Source organism: Megascapheus bottae, chromosome 12 (genome assembly GCF_031878675.1).
Source record: "Megascapheus bottae isolate mThoBot1 chromosome 12, mThoBot2.hap1, whole genome shotgun sequence".
In the NCBI taxonomy this organism is placed as follows: domain Eukaryota; kingdom Metazoa; phylum Chordata; class Mammalia; order Rodentia; family Geomyidae; genus Megascapheus; species Megascapheus bottae.
The window spans coordinates 15142800-15160749 of NC_143520.1; the positions used below are offsets into that span (position 1 = coordinate 15142800).

At 34.7% G+C, this 17950-nt stretch overlaps 1 protein-coding gene across 1 annotated transcript in view; it reads left to right on the plus strand.

Moving 5' to 3' along the window:
* Window positions 1-10037: 10037 nt before the first annotated feature.
* The window catches only part of Scn7a (sodium voltage-gated channel alpha subunit 7), a 49880-nt gene continuing 41967 nt past the window's right edge, over window positions 10038-17950 (plus strand). Inside the window, exons 1-5 of the mRNA XM_090342711.1 lie at window positions 10038-10271; window positions 12046-12164; window positions 12482-12571; window positions 13421-13549; window positions 15924-16015. Coding sequence (XP_090198837.1) covers window positions 10038-10271; window positions 12046-12164; window positions 12482-12571; window positions 13421-13549; window positions 15924-16015 — 664 coding nt within the window. The remainder of the gene's footprint in view (window positions 10272-12045; window positions 12165-12481; window positions 12572-13420; window positions 13550-15923; window positions 16016-17950) is intronic.

A 17950-nucleotide genomic window follows, 5' to 3' on the forward strand; every position in this document is an offset into this window, starting at 1 on the left:
GAAAAAAATAGAATGAGACTCTGCTTGCTTTGATAGATGATTGAGTAATGTTTGATTTTTAGCCAAAGGGATTTTTCTGTCTGGAAGATGCGTATGACTCACTTCATGGGGTTACAACTGAAGACATTCTGAAATTGTATGGGTTGGAGCACCAGCTTCTAAATATTCACTTTATATACTGTCCTGGAGATTTCTGAAATGAAGGCAAGAACTAGTATGATTCTTGTCAACTCTTCTGAGAGGATATTTTGCTTCTAGGAAGCTCTAAGAATCAGGTTGTTGATCTTAGAATGTCCAGGACTCCGGATGTCTGTATTTGACACTGGATCTTGTGCATTGCTGAAGGATTCTTGTTTGTCCATATCCAGCTAACACAGAGCCATTCTCTAACCAAACCAATAGGTTGAAGCTTATGGTTGGCCTTTGATCTACTATTGTTCAAAGATGTAGGCTATAATTTGTAAGCCTATGAGCTTAGTTCCACTGCTGAGAAATAAAGCACTTGAAAATTCTAAGAAATGCAATAATCTAATCACAGAGGATGAAGATGCTTAATGAGTTCAGGTGGTTCTGGGAGGTACTTTTGAACTCTATGGACAGATTAAGTTCTGGAAATTATCTAACAAAAATGGAACTCAGGCCTTGTATCTCAATGACCTTAAGATCAATGGCAAGGGACAGAGTCTGGGTGCCTGACAGAGCCTCCTTTATGTTCCTCTGGGAAGTGAAAGAGGGTACTGTTCTTTCACTTGTTGACCCTTAATGTGACCACTTGAAAGGAATTTTGGGTGAAGGATCTAACAGTCTGGGTCCACTGTACAGAGTTGTAGTACAATCTTGGCCCATTAACTGCTTGCTCATTTTGATGGAGTAACAAGGGATGAAATTATTCTTTGCAATAATTTCACAAATGCGTGGAACTTTTGAGCAAATCTGGAGAAATAGGAGAAGCTGGCCAAGTTGTAAAGACATCTGTTGTTTTGGAAGATTCATGTGGAAACATTTAGGGCAGAATCAATACTATTCTGTGAGTACGCCAAACTCTCTTTCTACTGCCTTTTTCACCACCACAGTAAAATTACCTGCAAGGTCTTCAAGAAGATGTATTTTTTTTCTCCCAGTCCTAGGGCAAGAACTCAAGGCCTAGAAACTAACAATGAGAGTTTTGTGCTCAAGGCTAGCAAAATGCTCATTGAGCATGATGGTTAATTGGAAATAAGTCTTAAAGATCCTCCTACCTAGCCTGGTTTCAAATGTTGGTCTAGGATTATAGCCATGATCCCCCAGTGCCCAGATCAAGATTTTTTCCCACTGATACGAAACCTTTCCTGCAACTGCAGGAATAGCAATGAGTATAAGCTGTTCTTGTACTCATTGCTATTGTACATGTACATTCTGATGAAGGTAGAGAGATTTAATTTAGTTTTTGTCAGTCTGCATTTCCAATTTGACCATGTCTCCTGATGCTGTCATTTGAAGCTAAATGTCTATAATCCTCTCTCCCTCAAGAAGACTGCCATTATTGAATTAAGAGACAAACTATAGAATCCAGACCCAACTGTGTTTGGTATTATTTTGATAATTTTAAATCCTTTACTTGAAGTTTTAAACATTTTCAGAGATGAACATTTAATACTGGCTCTAATTTTTTCATAAGAAGTCTATCTCCTTACTGTTTGTAAATTTAAGGAATATGTGTGTATATATATATAGTTTTTTTTTTCCCCAGTCCTAAGGCTTAAGTTTAGGACCTGGGTGCTGCTTCTGGGATTTTTTTTTTTTGCCAGTCCTGGGCTTGAGCTCAGGGCCTGAGCACTGTCCTTGGACTTTCTCAAGGCTAGAGCTCTACCACTTGAGCCTCAGCACCACTTCCGGCTTTTTTCTATATATGTGGTACCGAGGAATCGAACCCGGGTCTTCATGCATGCTAGGCAAGCACTTTAACCACTAGGCCAAACTCCTGGCCTGGGATTTTTTTTTTCAAAAAGCCAATGTTCTACATAGCTCCACTTCCAGCTTTTTGGTGGCTAATTAGAGGTAAGAGTCTTAAGGCAGGTTGAGGCCAATCCAGGGAGAAAAGTCTGTGAGACTCTAATCTCCAAAACTTACAGAGAAAAAGTTAGAAGTGGCTTAAGTGGTAGAACTCTAGCTTGGAGCACAAAGAGGCTCCAGGAAAGTGCTCAAGCCCTGAATTCGAGCCCCAGGACCAATCAAAAAAGAAAAGGAAGGAATGAAACAAACAAAAATACAAAGAAAGAGTTCTGTACCCTTTGTCTTGTATATAAACTTTTCTGATTGGCAGAAGGGAAGGGGAATCACAGAAATGGCTAGACAAAAAGTGAACCAATTCAACAGTAATACTCACTAAACACTGTTAGAAATGAACTTTACAAGCTAGAGAGGAGGTGGACAATGGGGTGAGGAGGGCAGAAAGCAGTACAAAATGAGGAAGGGGTAACTGTTCAAGATGAAATGTACTCCTTGCCTTACTCGTGTAATTGTACCCCTCTGTACATCACCTTTATGGTAAAAACAAAAATAACAAAGAAAGAGTCTCACAGACTTGCCTTCATGGATTGGGTTCAAATTGCATCCTCAGATCTGAACTTTTTGAATAGGTGAAACTAGACAGAAAAGATCACTGAAAGCTCTAGGTGTTGACAGTATGGGTATTGGTTACACATTTCATTTCAACTTTTTCTGTGTTTGGGGTTTTGGGTCCATCATGATGTTTAAATTCAGGGTGTGGGTGTGGTTCCTGAGATCATTTCCACTTTTCGGGTTTTCTGTTGGTTGAAGGCAAGTGTCTCACAGATTTTGTGCCTGGCTGCTTTGAACTGTAATCATCAGGTTTCAGCCTCTTGAGTAGCTAGGATTATAGGCAAGAACCACCAGTGCCTGGCATGTTTGGAGTATTTTATCATCAGTATTTGGGAGAATGTGTGTTGACCCATTTGTTGTATATCTAGCTGATAATCTTGGTTTTTCTTGTGTTCTCAGCTCTTTAACATGGCGAACATTTCTTTGTATTCCACACTTTTTTCTTGCTTCTTTTGATTTTATCTTTGATTGATTATTTGAAACTGGGTAATAATGTTCTAAAAGCAATGTACTCACTATCTTAGGAATGTAATTGTAACATTTCTGTACATCACACTGACATGCATGCCTACCATGCATGAAAACCCAGGTTCGATTCCTCAGCACCACATACCTAGAAAAAAGCCAGAAGTGGTGCTGAGGCTCAAGTGGTACAGTTCTAGCCTTGAGAAAGTCCAAGCATAGTGCTCAGGCCCTGAGTTCAAGCTCAGGACTGGCAAAAAAGGAAATATGGATTAAGGGCCTCCATGCAATATTAAACATCATATATTTGTGCTATACTATTTTTTGCTATAACATCTTATTGGGCTCAATAAATGCCACATATTACTTATTTGCTGTTGCCGCAACTAATTGGATACAGCTAGGTTTATTGATGTGGAAATCAAATGAAGGAGTTATTCTTGATTTTTTCTCATGAGGTTTCCCTCAAAACTTTTCAAAAACAGGATACATAAGAAATAGATTTTTTTTCCCAAATCTCATTGTTTATTTGCAGCATTTTTGTCATGGGTTCCTTCTGCTCTTATTCTGCTTGCACAATGGAGCCTACACAAGCATAATATTAAGTTTCTTAGTCCTTTGTTGGGGTCTACATTTATTTCTCTAGCTCTCTCTACATTCTCAGATATTATCCTTTACACTTTGAATATATGAAAACAAATGTGACCAGAAGTATTTCATCATTTATAGAATTAGGTATAGTAGAATATTTGTTTACAGATTTAAAAAGTGAATTGTACAAATCATAAAGATTTTGGTTTATCAGCTATGTGTATGTACATAGACACTCCAAACTCTTAACAGGATGTATAACATTACCATCACCTTAGAGAGATACTTCATGCCAGCCCTGGACTTCACTGCTCCTCCTGAGGAGTTCTGTCAGTCCCAGCATTTAATAAGGTTCAGCTTTTCTATATTGCATCTTAAACATCTAGTCTTCCAACTGAAACATTTAAATATATATTCTTTTTGACTTCAAAATTAAAGTATTAGTACCATGTTAACATTCCAATAATATATAATATTATTCACTATATACTTATACCATATGGAAGTATATATACACATGAAGTCAATTTGTTATTTTTTAATAACAAATGTTAGATGATAGGTATGTGTATGAAATGGGTTACCCTTGAAATCATATTATAAGGAATCTCAAAAATTTTGCAAATATACATGCTATTTCATTATTTGTTGGTTTAAACTATTTTAGGTATCCATATAACTATATATCCATTTACTGTAGATATATATATATAAACATTTGTATGTGTGCATAATAATCATGTCACATATACAGTATATTTTAATAGCCTACAGATCCATATTTAAACTTAATCTCTAAACTTTTGCATTGAAATGTTTAAATGTACCACATACATCTGAAACCAAGCAAGTTTTTCTTTCCTGAAGTTCAAACTGAAATTTTCCCATTTGCATGATGTCTATATGAATGAGCCATAAGTCAAATATCTTAAACTTTTACAAAAAACTCATAATCTTGATATATAGTTAGAAATAAACCATGAATATTATTTTAAATAATAAAGCTATTAGGAGATAGATCATTTTGTGTAATGATTGGTTGACTGATTGGTTGCCAGTCCTGGGGCTTGAATTCAGGGCCTAGGCACTGTCCTTGAAGTTTCTCAAGGCTAGTGCTCTGCCACTTGAGCCATAATACAACTTGTGGCTTTTTCTGTGTACATGGTACCAAGGAATCAAACCAAGGGCTTTGTTCATGGTAGGAAAGCATTTTACCAAGAGGTCACACTCCTGGCCTCCTACTTCTATTTTTAACAATTCATTTGGACAGAGAGACATGTATGAAGCAAGGGATGATGGGAACTATCTAGTTTTGAATCTTTCTATATGTGCTTCCTATGGTACAAAACAAAACTCGGTCTATAAAACTCCCAATGTCAGCATAGCCAAAATAGAAAGAATTCTAAGACTACATCATACTGTACAAAAAAAAAGGGAAACCAAGGCCAGGAGTTTGTCCTAGTGTAGGGTGTTTGCCTAGCATGTACAAAGACCCAGGTTCAATTCCGTGATACCACATTCATAGAAAAAAGTAGGAAGTCCTTCTGTGGCTCAAGTGGTGGAGCTCTAGCCTTGAGAAACCCCAGGACAGTGCTCAGGCCCTGAATCCAAGGCCCAGGAACGGTAAAAAAAAAAAAAAAAGAAAGAAAGAAAAAAAAAAGAAAGAAAAGTAAAGCCAAACCCATTTAAACTCTGTGTGTGTGTGTGTGTGTGTGTGTGTGTGTGTGTGTGTGTGTGTGTGTGTGTGTGGTGTGTGTGTGTGTCAAAATCTATGGAAGATGTACCTTTGGGGAGCTAAACTTTAACATGACTAAGGGAAAGAGAATGCACCCCCCACAAGTATAAAATATCAGTGGAAAAGGCATTTTGTAAAACCACCATATGTTGGTCACAGATTAACCTGAACATATTCACTCTAAAATAAACTTAAGTTTTGTAGACAGTATATTCTACTAATGTTTCTGGTTATGTGCAATGACAGAAACAAAAAGAAAAACTATGAGATAAATTAAAACACAACTTTAATTATTTTAAGTCTGAGACAGACTTATGTTTCACTCAGACCACAATATTATCAAATGGCAAAACTAGTACAGTGGATATTAATAGTGACTACTAGAGCAATACCACTAATTGCTCAGCCTCAATTTACTGGAGACAGCTGTCACTTTCTCCCCCAAATTACTGAAAGCTGCTGCTAAATGGCTGCTTCTTACAGAAACAGATTTTCTAGTTCTCTTTTACATTCTCCTCCCTCCCTCCCTCGTGCCCTCCCTCCCTCGTGCCCTCCCTCCCTCCTGCTCTCTCTCTCTCGCTCTCTCTCTCTCTCTCTCGCTCTCTCTCTCTCTCTCTCTCTCTCTCTCTCTCTCTCTCTCTCTCTCTCTCTCTCTCTCTCTCTCTCTCTCTCTCTCCCTCCCTCCCTCCCTCCCTCCCTCCCCCTCTCTCTCTCCCTCCCTCCCCCCCCCCTCTCTCTCTCTCTCTCTCTCTCTCTCTCTCTCTCTCTCTCTCTCTCTCTCTCTCTCTCTCTCTCTCTCTCTCTTTCTCTGTTGGTTGTAGGGCTTGAACCCTGGGCCTGGCTGTTATCCCTGAGCCCTTCAGCTCAAGGCTACCATCCTACCCCTGGAGCCCCAGTGCCACTTCCGGTTTTCTAGTGGTTAATTGGTAAGTGTCTCAGGGATTTTAGTGCCTGGGCTAGCTTTGAACTGTGATCCTCATATCTCAGCCTCCTGAATAGCTAGGATTGCAGGTGTGAGCCACCACAGCAGGCTCTTACATTATCTCTGTAAATCTAAGGTCAGAGTCCCAAGATAATGGATTTGATTGGCTTGGACAAAGTCATGTCATTTCAAGATGAATAAGATGCTAGAAAATTTATTTGTGTGTGTGTGTGTGTTGTCTGGATCACTGTGTCAGTTCTTAAACAGGTATCTGCTACCACAATTCATACAAATTTGCTCAGTCTAGACAGATAGTGGCCTAGCATGTCAATTAGTATCTTGTTATATCTAAATGGGTGTTCAATATACTCTTTATCTTCAATTTTATAAAGTAGAAAACATTTTATTCTGGTACCAATCACATAAAGAAAATTTGGTATTAACTTAGTTGGTAGGACAAGTTCTTGGCCCAGTGACCACTGAAATATCAACTACGTACACTTTTTATAAAAGCTGCTGTTGGTAGGCATTTTATGGCATTTTATAAAGGTATAACTGGGTTAGAACTCATCTTCATGACTGAACTGTACAATAATGAAGAAGTTATGACATTTGCCAAAGTGTCTCTAACTCAATCAAATGAAAATCAGAATATTACTTGAGAAGATGAGAACACAATTCAAAATATCACTAATATGCTGTTTAACTTGTAGTTACTCAGTGAGTGAAAATAATTATAATTGCCAGAATATAATGATAAACTTTGGCTCATATTCCAATTTGATAATTTCTTTTTCATGATATGAGAATTCATTCGAATTGTCTGCTAGTTCTATAATTTTTAACTGATCTCCAAGCTAAATGTCTTCCACTTTAGTTAACAACATAAATTGTTGCTAGAACTGGATATGTTCAAGTCCAAGCATGAAATGAAATAATTATAAATATAGTTATTGCCAAAAGCTTAATTTTTCTATTCAGTTCTTTGGAAAGTCATTCTAATGGACAGATGAACTATTCATTTTTCTATGTTTTTTTAGGTTTTAATGCTGTATTAAGATAGCTGTCTGGAAAGCTTAGTGACTGGACCATATTACATGAATTTGCCCAAGAAATGCTTTTACTGAATTATGACTTGTTGATTAATAATTCATAGACTATACTCAGTCATCTAGATGTCAGATGCATGCCAGTTTTATTTAATAAATGCTTGCATTGCTGTGCTGGGTTCCGGAAAACAAATGACTGTGAGCTATTAAATCAAAAATTCAGGATAGATTTATCCAACATCAAAATCATTACAGAAAGAGTCATCTGGGATATGTGAATGTGTTGGGAATGAAAATGGGTTCTAAGAAAGGCAGTACTGTGGTCCAGGATTTCTGTATTGTCTGACTTACTCTTTACAACACCATTAAATACATGAAGGATTTTAAATGAAACACACGAAGAAAATAAATCTCAGGAGATGTAATTAAGGTCCCATAGATAGTGAATAACAAAATAAAGCATCAAAGGATGTTGTGGCAACAGGGGTAGTTAAGGTAAATTATAGTTGGACTATGTAATAATGAGATAAAGTGAGAATTTGAATCTTGAGGTTTCAATAAAAGATACCTAAACTGGTCCACTAAGGAGACCATCTTTGCATAAGTTTGAAACCATTCTTTGAGTCTACTTTTAAAAGCAATATTTTAACATGGCTAAGTTTAGCTGCTTTTCAGTCTTCATAATGCTATATGAAAATAACGGATACAAAATTATTTATAGGACAAGTCTGATAGTTGTCTCCTATAATTTTACAATCATTTTACAAGTTTAGGGTTGTGAGATGGAGCCCAGCCTATCCAGCATAATGAGACTTCCCTTTAAGGAAGCAAAATAAATAAACAGCAAACATAAATTTAAAACTAATTCTTTTGTGAGGAAAAATGGAGGTGTTTTTAATTTTATCAAATCAATTTTTTACAGTTTCACTAACATTTTACTTCAAATTTTTAGATTGTATGATACTGTGCAGTTAATTCAATAAGAGGAATTTAACATTAGAAGGTTCTAAGTTACAGGTTAGTGGTATGAACATTAAATGTTTGTATGCACTGCAACCATGTCAATCAACAGTTCCCAAGTTCATACTTCCCACTACAGTTATGAGAATGATTTGATACTCAAGTCAATTTCATTATTTAATATTTATTTTATTTTATTTAATATTTAAAAGCTCATTGGACCTTCTGTTATGTCAAACCAAATAGGTCTGCCTTCAACTGGTGGATTGCCATTTGTTTTTTGAGACAAGGAAGAGTTCAATTTGTTCTCCACATGACAAACACTCAGATACTTCTAAACAAGTTTTCACTTGTATCTTTCTTTTGTCCTGGCTATTATAAATATTATACCTCAACTCTTTTAAATGAGCTCTATTAGTTGTCTTCATACTGAAATCAACATTCTGGTTCTAATTTATGTACATGCTCATGAATTAGCACCAGGTAGATCTCTTCCTCCAACTTCTGTCAATATAGTGAAAGACTGTATCAGCTTTCCTGGCAGAACATTGATCAGTAATATTTGTATTGTAGTTAATGTTAAATAGGATTCCCTAGACATTTTTCTCTGCCACAAAGCACATCCTTTCTCTAATGTACCTTGGTAGATGGATTAATATAGTGTCTATTTCCAAGTCTTATATGCATTTCTATTTCATATTTTCTGTTAAATTTGATCTACCATTCTACACTACCAAATATTCTCACATCTTATCATACCCCAAATTTTATATTTATTTCCTACCTATTATATGCCAATTACTCTACTTATTTTGACCATATTTTAATTTTTTGTCTTTTGTAAATAAAAAAGCGATTCCAGTTTTATGAATGACAAATGCAAGAATAATAGGTAATAGGTAGCTTGATTTCCCTGAATATTAGCAGAAGTTTGGAATTTGAACATCAGTCTTCCGGGCTCCAAAGCTCATGATTTTATTTATTTTATGTGTTCCACTAGGCTATTTCTCTTTAATGACCTAAGTTGTTGATGTGTCAGAAAATCATGTACAACATACTTGATAAATATTCATACAGAGACAAAAATTAAAGTTGAGTATAACAAAGGAGAAAGGTGGAAATTTAAAAACGATCAACATTAAAACTTGGGTTAAAATGTGTCCATGTTCCTTGCAGTACAGCTCTGTAAAAGAATACATTCTAAGCATATGCCAGCTGCTTGGCTTGACACAGCACTACTAGAGACTAAATGACACATACTAAATTATGCCTAAGTTTATAACACAAAGTATACAAATAAAAAAGAAGAGTGGGGTTAGTGAATACAATAAAGACCACTTAGAGAATAAGCAGTTACTAGTCACAATTGACAGAATGACTGTATCTGATCAAATCAAAGATAACACACCAGTTGGTCTCTTTTGTTAGAGTAGAAACTTTTTATGTTTCAGAAAAACAAAAAATATTTGAGTGATGAACATGCAAATTGAACTAGCATAAATTTACAAGTGAAGTATAATATTAAGCACAGTAAAGTTCAGAAGAAAATTTGTAGTTACAAAGATTAGAATCATGTTCCTCAGATGCACTTATTTAGTTGCTTGCTTCCATTTCCTTTGTGTCCTGACCTTGTATAAAATTATGTATATGTTCTTAACAAGCCTATCTTTTATATAAAACTGAAGGCAATTAATTTCTTACAGGTACAAAACTGGAAATGTCAATGTTACCAGAACCAAAGGGCCTTGTCCCATTCACTCGAGATTCTCTTGATCTGATCAAGCAACATATGGCTAAGAAGCACCATGAAGACCATGAGGAGGAAGAGTTAGAACCAAATCCAAACTTAGAAAGTGGCAAAAAGCTGCCATTTACTTATGAAAACCTTTCCAAAGGAATAACATCAGTGCCTCTGGAAGATGTAGACCCTTACTACTACGTGAAAAGAAATGTGAGAACCAATAGAAATTATTATGAAATCATTTTGATTGCTATTTTTTCCAAACATGCATAAATGTAAATGGGATTAGACAGAAAAAGTGAATGACTACTATAGAAATAGTAAGATATTTCATTTTAGGAATACATTGCAAATTTTTATCGAAATTGATTTTGGTGCTGCTTACTATAGATTACTTGCTTTAGGGAAGTTAGCTAGCCATTTGAGGTTATTCATTTTAAAAGAAGAGAAGAATGTCTAGAATAAATTCCTCTCCTTCCTCTTTTATTATTAATATTACTATTAATACTTTATTGAATATTAATATCACAGAAATTGGATTTCACACAAAATTATTATTGATTAACATATTTTACTATGTCAACGTCTCTAAAGTAAAATTAAAATGTAAAGTTGCTTACAATCATTAAGATCTGAGGATATAGCACTTACGGTAGTTTTCTTTATTTTATTTTATTGTAAGGATGATGTACAGAGGGGTTAGAATTGCATAAGATAATGATTACATTGCATGTTGAACATTGTCACCCCATCCCACATTTTTCTCCCCTTTTCCCTCCCCACTGACTCTTCCCCACCAAGTTGTAAAGTTCATTACTAACAATGTCTTATGAGTATCATTGCTACATTGGTTCGCCTTTTTTCCTTTGTCTCACCATTATTTTGTTCCCCTGCCTTTCCTCAAATCGGATAAACATATGTATGGAATCATAGAATTGTATTGGATATACATAACACATTTTCTTGATCCATTCATTTACTTAGGGGTATCTGGATTGGTTCCAAAGCTTAGCTATACAGTAAATAATGCTGCAATGAACATGTTTGTACATGTAGCTTTAGTGGTCATTTGGGTAAATGCCCAGGAGTGGGGTTGCTGAATCATAGAGCAACTCTTGTTTAGTCTTTCGATGCATATCCATGGGCCAGAAGTGTTCTTCCTATTAACACCAGCTCTGTGGAATGTTCAGTGGTACGGTGTATGACAAATGGCTTTTTAAAATTTATTTTTATTGTAATGTATAGAGGGGTTACAGTTACATTCACTAGCTAGTAGCTGCATTATTTCTCACACACTGATACCCCTTGTCATGTTTTTGTCCCCATTTCCCTCCCCCAACCCTCTGAATCATCTTGTTTTCCCCCCTTCTCTTTCCTATTTCAAATAATCAAATAAACGAATACACAATATACCAGGTAACAAAGTCAGATACAGTAACAACATGAGATTTACCATAGGGCAACAAAAGAGAAGAGAAATAACATAATACATTAAGAACAACAATCACACAAGATAAACCTCTTATTTCCATATCCTGGAAAACTTTTCATTTAGCCTCATTCTATGTGACCTTATGTATCTAGGTTTGTACTATTGTAATCCTCTGCTAGCCATCAGAAAGAATGGCATTGTCCCATTTGTAAGGAAATGAAAAGACTTGGAAAAATCATATTAAGTGAAGTAAGCCAGACCCAAAGGAACATAGGCTCAATGACTTCCCTCACTTGTAATAATTAGTTCACATCTAGGACTCTCCTAGCAAATGGCTTTTTTAGGTAAACAGAAAAGTAATGGAATATGAATAGGTTAGTCTCAATATAAGTAACATAAATCAAAAGTACTTTGATTTAGTCTGCACAAGACCTGATGAAAGTATAACACAATTTGACACTATTTTGATCATGGGCAATATGTTACATAATTAATGACATTGTTTGATGTTTGATTTTGCTTGTGTTTTTGTTGTTACTTTGTTTCTTACAGACTTTCATCGTATTAAATAAAAAGAGAACTATCTTCAGATTCAATGCATTTTCCATCTTTTGCACACTTTCGCCTTTCAATGTTATTCGTGGAACCAGTGTGAAGGTCTTAGTACATCCATATCCTTTATGATGAGTTTGTTCACTGTACCGAAAATGGGGACAATTCCAAGTTCTACCTTCATGGTACTCAGCTCTCAGTACAAAGATGTTTGTTTCCTCATTGGTATCTCTCTCAGGTTATTATGAAGCTAGAATATACTGTGTTCATTATTGCATGCTTAAATGTACATTTAACAAATATTAATTCCCATTTTTATCAATAAAATTGTGAGACAACAGTTATGAAAATTTTGTTCTTTGTGTTTATATAAATTTGTTACAAAAATGGTTGTCAAATGTTTTTGTGACATTTTATCTCCTTGACTATAACCTACCTTTTTCCAGCTGTTAATTTTGATTTGTGTTCTCATTGATGGCATGCTTATGACCCTGAATACCCCATCAAAATGGGTCCTAGCAATACAGTAAGTTGTATTATGTTTAATACCATCTCAAATTACAGTTACATTTTTAAGATTTTGGTTCATTATCTAAGTCCATGAAATTAAAAAATGTGTTAAATATTACAATATTATGTAATTTAGCATTCATAAATGTAATATATAATGATGTCTGTGGAATGTAAAACAGCATTTATATAGCTATAATAAATGAATCTCCACTTCACAATAAAACTATAAAACTGACATTAATCTAGGTCAATTCATCATTTTTAATTTTCAATTGAGAAATAATTATGGCTCTGTTTTACATTTCTTCTATTTCCTAAGACTTTCATTAGACTATAATGATCTGAAGACCCATTCCATTTTTCTTGAGAAATCTTTCTTGAAACTAGCGTCCAAGCTTTAATGATTCTAAAACCAGCCCAGTTTCAGAGGCTACTTTGACACTGAGTTACCAAAAATTTCTTCTTTATCCATAAAGTTAACTGTTGCATTTCTCATTAATTAATGATTATGTAATCCCCATGTGTAATAAGATCAACACTTGATAATTTTACTTAAGTAAATAATATTGAAAGGCTGTCACTCAGAGCTAGGACATTTTGATAGCATTTGCTAGTGAGATTTTATGGCTGGTGCCACAAGACGTCTTCACTCTAGAAATCCTGTAAGACCTTAAACTTGGGTTCCTGTAGCCCTTGTATTTTTATTGCTGTCTGATGGGTTGAAGATTAGTAATTTTAGCCTATGAAAGGACATGTTTTTATTGACTTATTTTCAAATACCAAATAGTAATTGCAACATAGTATTTTAGAGTTGATAATATATTGTTTTCACTTTTAATGTTTATATGATTTTTTTCTGCAGGAATTCTTTGCTTGGAATTTACACATTTGAAATACTTATAAAAATTATTGCCAGGGGTATTTGGGCAGGACCTTTCTCTTTCCTTGGAGATCTATGGAACTGGCTGGATTTCAGTGTAACTTCATTTGAGTGGGTATCTTTTCAAGTTGCAACCTCTTAATCTTTTGTTAAGAACTATCTACCAAGATTTCTGCCTGTGAAACTTCAAAGATTAAAAGCTATTTCATAAGTGATATTCATATCATACTTTAGGAAGCTGTTTGTGAACTGACTTTCAAATTATGAGATAAAAATTAAAGGGAAATTTTCTGTTTTCTGTCTTGATTAAAGATAGGGATTCAGGCTGGGAGCATGGCCTAGTGGTAGAATGCTCTACTAGCATGCAAGAAGCCCTGGATTTTTTTCCCTGGAACCACATACACAGAAAAATCCAGAAGTGGTGCTGCAGTTCAAGTGGTAGAGGGCTCAAACCCTGAGCAAAATTGTCCAAGGACAATGCCCTTGCCCTGAGTTCAAGCCCTAGGACTGGCAAAAAAAAAAAGTTGGGAATCAATGACTACAGTTAAACAACTGAAGTTACTTTTTTCTTAAATAGAAAAGTCCCTGCATCTTAACTATGGATCCTTTGCATTTTGCTCTAACTCCGTAATCAACATTTCATTAATTTATATTCTTAACATGATTAAGGTATTTTAGACATGTATTCTTTGTACTGTTGCATGAAATTCCAATTATTTCAAGCTTACAATTTCAATGCTTCTCTTTTGTATACTATTTTACTTGTAGAAATAACTAGTGATACAAAATTACTACTAAGAATTTAAAAGATCCTCTGTAGTATTTTATATGATTAAAAATAATCTTTTAAACAGTAAAGGCAATGAATGCCATATTACTACTACTTTAAAATAGCTAATATCATTATAATTATTACCGTTACTATTTATATTGTTACTACTCTTATTTCTGTTCATGTGGCCTTCAGTTAATATCTATATAACACATTCTTTACATTTATTGTGTAAAATAATACACTTACTCTAAGACCTTCACAGTAAAAGTCTCAGAGTGGAGAAATATTATCTCTATTTTACAATTGAGGAAAATGTAGAATGGAAGATTAAGAAAATTTCCTCTGTCATACCTAGTACATATGGATCTTATGTTTTGACACAATCAAAACAGGTGCAGACTGCTGGCACTGTCATCATCATTTAAAGATCAAATTTGTTCAATGAATTTCATGCTTGATAAAATTCAAGTACTAGTCCTTCCTTCCACCTTCCCTCCCTCTTTCTTTCCTTTCTTTCTTTCTTTCTTTCTTTCTTTCTTTCTTTCTTTTTTTTCTTTCTTTCTTTCCTTCTTTCTCTCTCTCTCTTCCTTTCTTTCTTTCTTTCTTTCTTTCTTTCTTTCTTTCTTTCTTTCTTTCTTTCTTCCTTTCTTTCTTTCTTCCGTTCTTCCTGTCAGTCATAAGGCTTGACCTCCAGCCCATGGCACTATCCCTAAGCTCTTTAGCAGAAGGCTAACACTCTATCACTTGAGCCACAGTGCCACTTCTGGATTTCTGGTGGTTAATTGGAGATAAGGGTCTCACAGACCTTTTAGTGCCCAGGCTGGCTTTGAACTGTAGTCCTCAGATCTCAGCCTCCTGAGTAGCTAGGATTATAGGTGTGAGCCACCAGTATCCGACCTACTTTTTTCATATATTTTTTATTGTAATTAATAGAAGGGTTACATGATATTTGCCAGATAGAAGGTGCATTAATTCACATACATTGAGACCCTTTCACATGTCTTGGTCCCTATTTCCCTCCCCCCAACCCCTGCCCCTCATCTTGTTTTCCCCCCTTTCCTATGCAATTTCAAATAACCAAATACAAATATATCTGATATATCAGGTAACAAAGTGAGATACTGTAACAATATGAGATAACCAAGGGACAGCAAAAGAGATGAGAGATAACATTTGTTAGGAAATGGAAAGACTTAGAAGAAATCATATTAAGTGAAGTAAGCCAGACTCAAAGGAACTTAGGCTCAATGGTTTCCCTCATTTGTCAGAATCAGTAGAAACCTTGGGCTCTCCTAGCAGAGATTTGCAATAGAGCAAAACCTTGACACATAAGGCCATATAGTATGACGCTAAGAGAAAGTGCCTCTAGGATATAGAAAAAATGCCATATAATGAATGATTGTCAGCCTACTTTTTATGTTAACTATCTTTTCAAAAATATTTTATTGTTTTTGTAAACAACAAAATGTTTATGAACATAATATAGAATATTTGGTAATGAATTTAGACTATTCCATTTTAAAACTCTTATTCATTCTTATAATTGTAGTTTGTAGGTTATTATCTATTTGATTATAGTACCCTGTAAGAAGTTGCAAGGGAAATGCTTAGATATATAACTTTTTTAAAGAAATTTCAGAGTACTGAAGGCCAAAGACAACTAGTATAATTTCAATGTGACTTCTAAATAACTCAAATTTACTTCTGCAGATTAATGACCAGCTATTCATTTATAAACTCCACTCCATTGTTTAAAATTATAAGAAGTTTGAGAATTTTGAAAGTTATTCCTTTAAACCAAGGTAAGCAATGATATTGGATTTCTTTTCCTCATTATTTTAGAGATAGGTCCATGTGTTCATCTCATTTGAACTCTCTTGTTTCTTGGAGAAAATATAAAATTATAGAATGCTCTTACCTGAACCCTGTGACTCATCTAATTGTTTAACATGAAAAAAAATCATAGATGGTTATTTTGTTGTGTAGACACAGTATTTATGCACATTCATTCGTTCTTTCATTGTTAATGATTTGTTTTACATATTAAATATGAAATTATGAAACATTCCTCAAGAAGTTTAAAGAAATAGTGTTGGCAGGTGTCTCCTTTTTCTCAGCGAGTTCCTCATGGCAACAATCAACCTGTGAAATGAACATAGTAGTATACAGCAAATACTATTTGTGGTCAGTGCTTGGATCACATGCAATGCTACAAAGATCAGACGTTGCACAAATAAAACAGAAAGGTATTAAATACTTCGTACAACATTTTTTACTGATCACATCCAGGCTGAGGCATACCAACACCTATTGTTCCAAAATATTAAGAATAATCAAGTGGTAATAATCAAGTGATAGAACACTTACCTAATAAATTCAAGATCCTGAGTTCTAGACCCCAGTATTGGAAAAGAAAATCAAGTAAAAGCAACTTTATTGTGTCTTTTGGCTGCTACAGGTGAGAAGTAGAAGGAAATGACTGCACAAAACAATGAATATACTGATATTAAAACCAGGTCTTTCAGCAAATTTCTCACCATGGAAAATGATAGAGAAAGCTAGAGATAAAAATTATGTAGTTGGAGTTCAACCTGAGAAAAACAGAATGAGAATGAAGGAATGGATTCATAGCATGTTGACATTCTTCAGCCCTGAATTATATGCATTGAGCTGATTTATAGGACTCGTTGTTATCATCTCAAAAAATGTGTTTAACCATAATGATCTGTAGCTTGGGAAGTTGAACAAATCCAGTGAAAAACACCAGTGATTTGGGGAAAAATGGCCCCTACTCTAACTCCTTTCCAAACTCTGAAAATCTGGGCACATAAACTTGTTCTTGAACACATACTACATGGTTTTAGGACTAGACATAAAGATTATAAAAGAAATGCAGTGAAGTGAGGTGAATATAATAAGATACATCCTCTAGAGCAGGAAGCAGACAGACTGATAAGGACCACTTGCTTTTTTGTTTAAAGGGGAATAAACAAAGCACATGTCAGCAGTTTGGACCAGATAGAGAAAGATATTACTTTTAAATGACATTATTGATCTTATTAGAATATATGCATAGGAGAAGAGCAAGGAAAAGAAATTGTTTTATAGTCTCAAAGAAATAAAATGCAGACTCAAGCAGAAGAGGAAAAGAAAACAATAATATAGGAAAATATGATGAATTTAAGATGAAAAATGGGTGCCAATTTCAGTGCCATGCTGAATATGAAGCATAAAAAATACATGCTGTAATAGAAACCTAGAGAAATTCTGTTGTGGCTCAAGTGGTAGAGTACCTGTTTACAAATCATGAAGCTCTGATTTCAAAACACAGTACAGCAGGAAAGTACATGAAAGTAAAAGAAAGGATTCAATTCTAACAATATATGAAAGAGGTTTATCTTCATTATAAATGTATAAACAGGAGTAAAAATACTGGCAAGGTGCTCAAAATCAGAGAGCAAGCCTATTTTCTTATACATTGTTAAATATAACATTTAATGTCATAAACATTTGCATACCATGCAATAGGACAACAAATGAAACAGAAGGAAAGATGAAAAGGAAGGAAGGTAGGAAAGAAGAAAAGAAGGAGGGAGGGGGGAGCAAAGTGAAAGAAAAGAAAAAGAAGAAAGAAAATAAAAAGATGTGAAAATGAAAGTTTGTACAATAAAATATTAATAACAATTAAATGTGAGATATACAATAACATGTTTTTACCTTTTTCTTTTTATTGTATG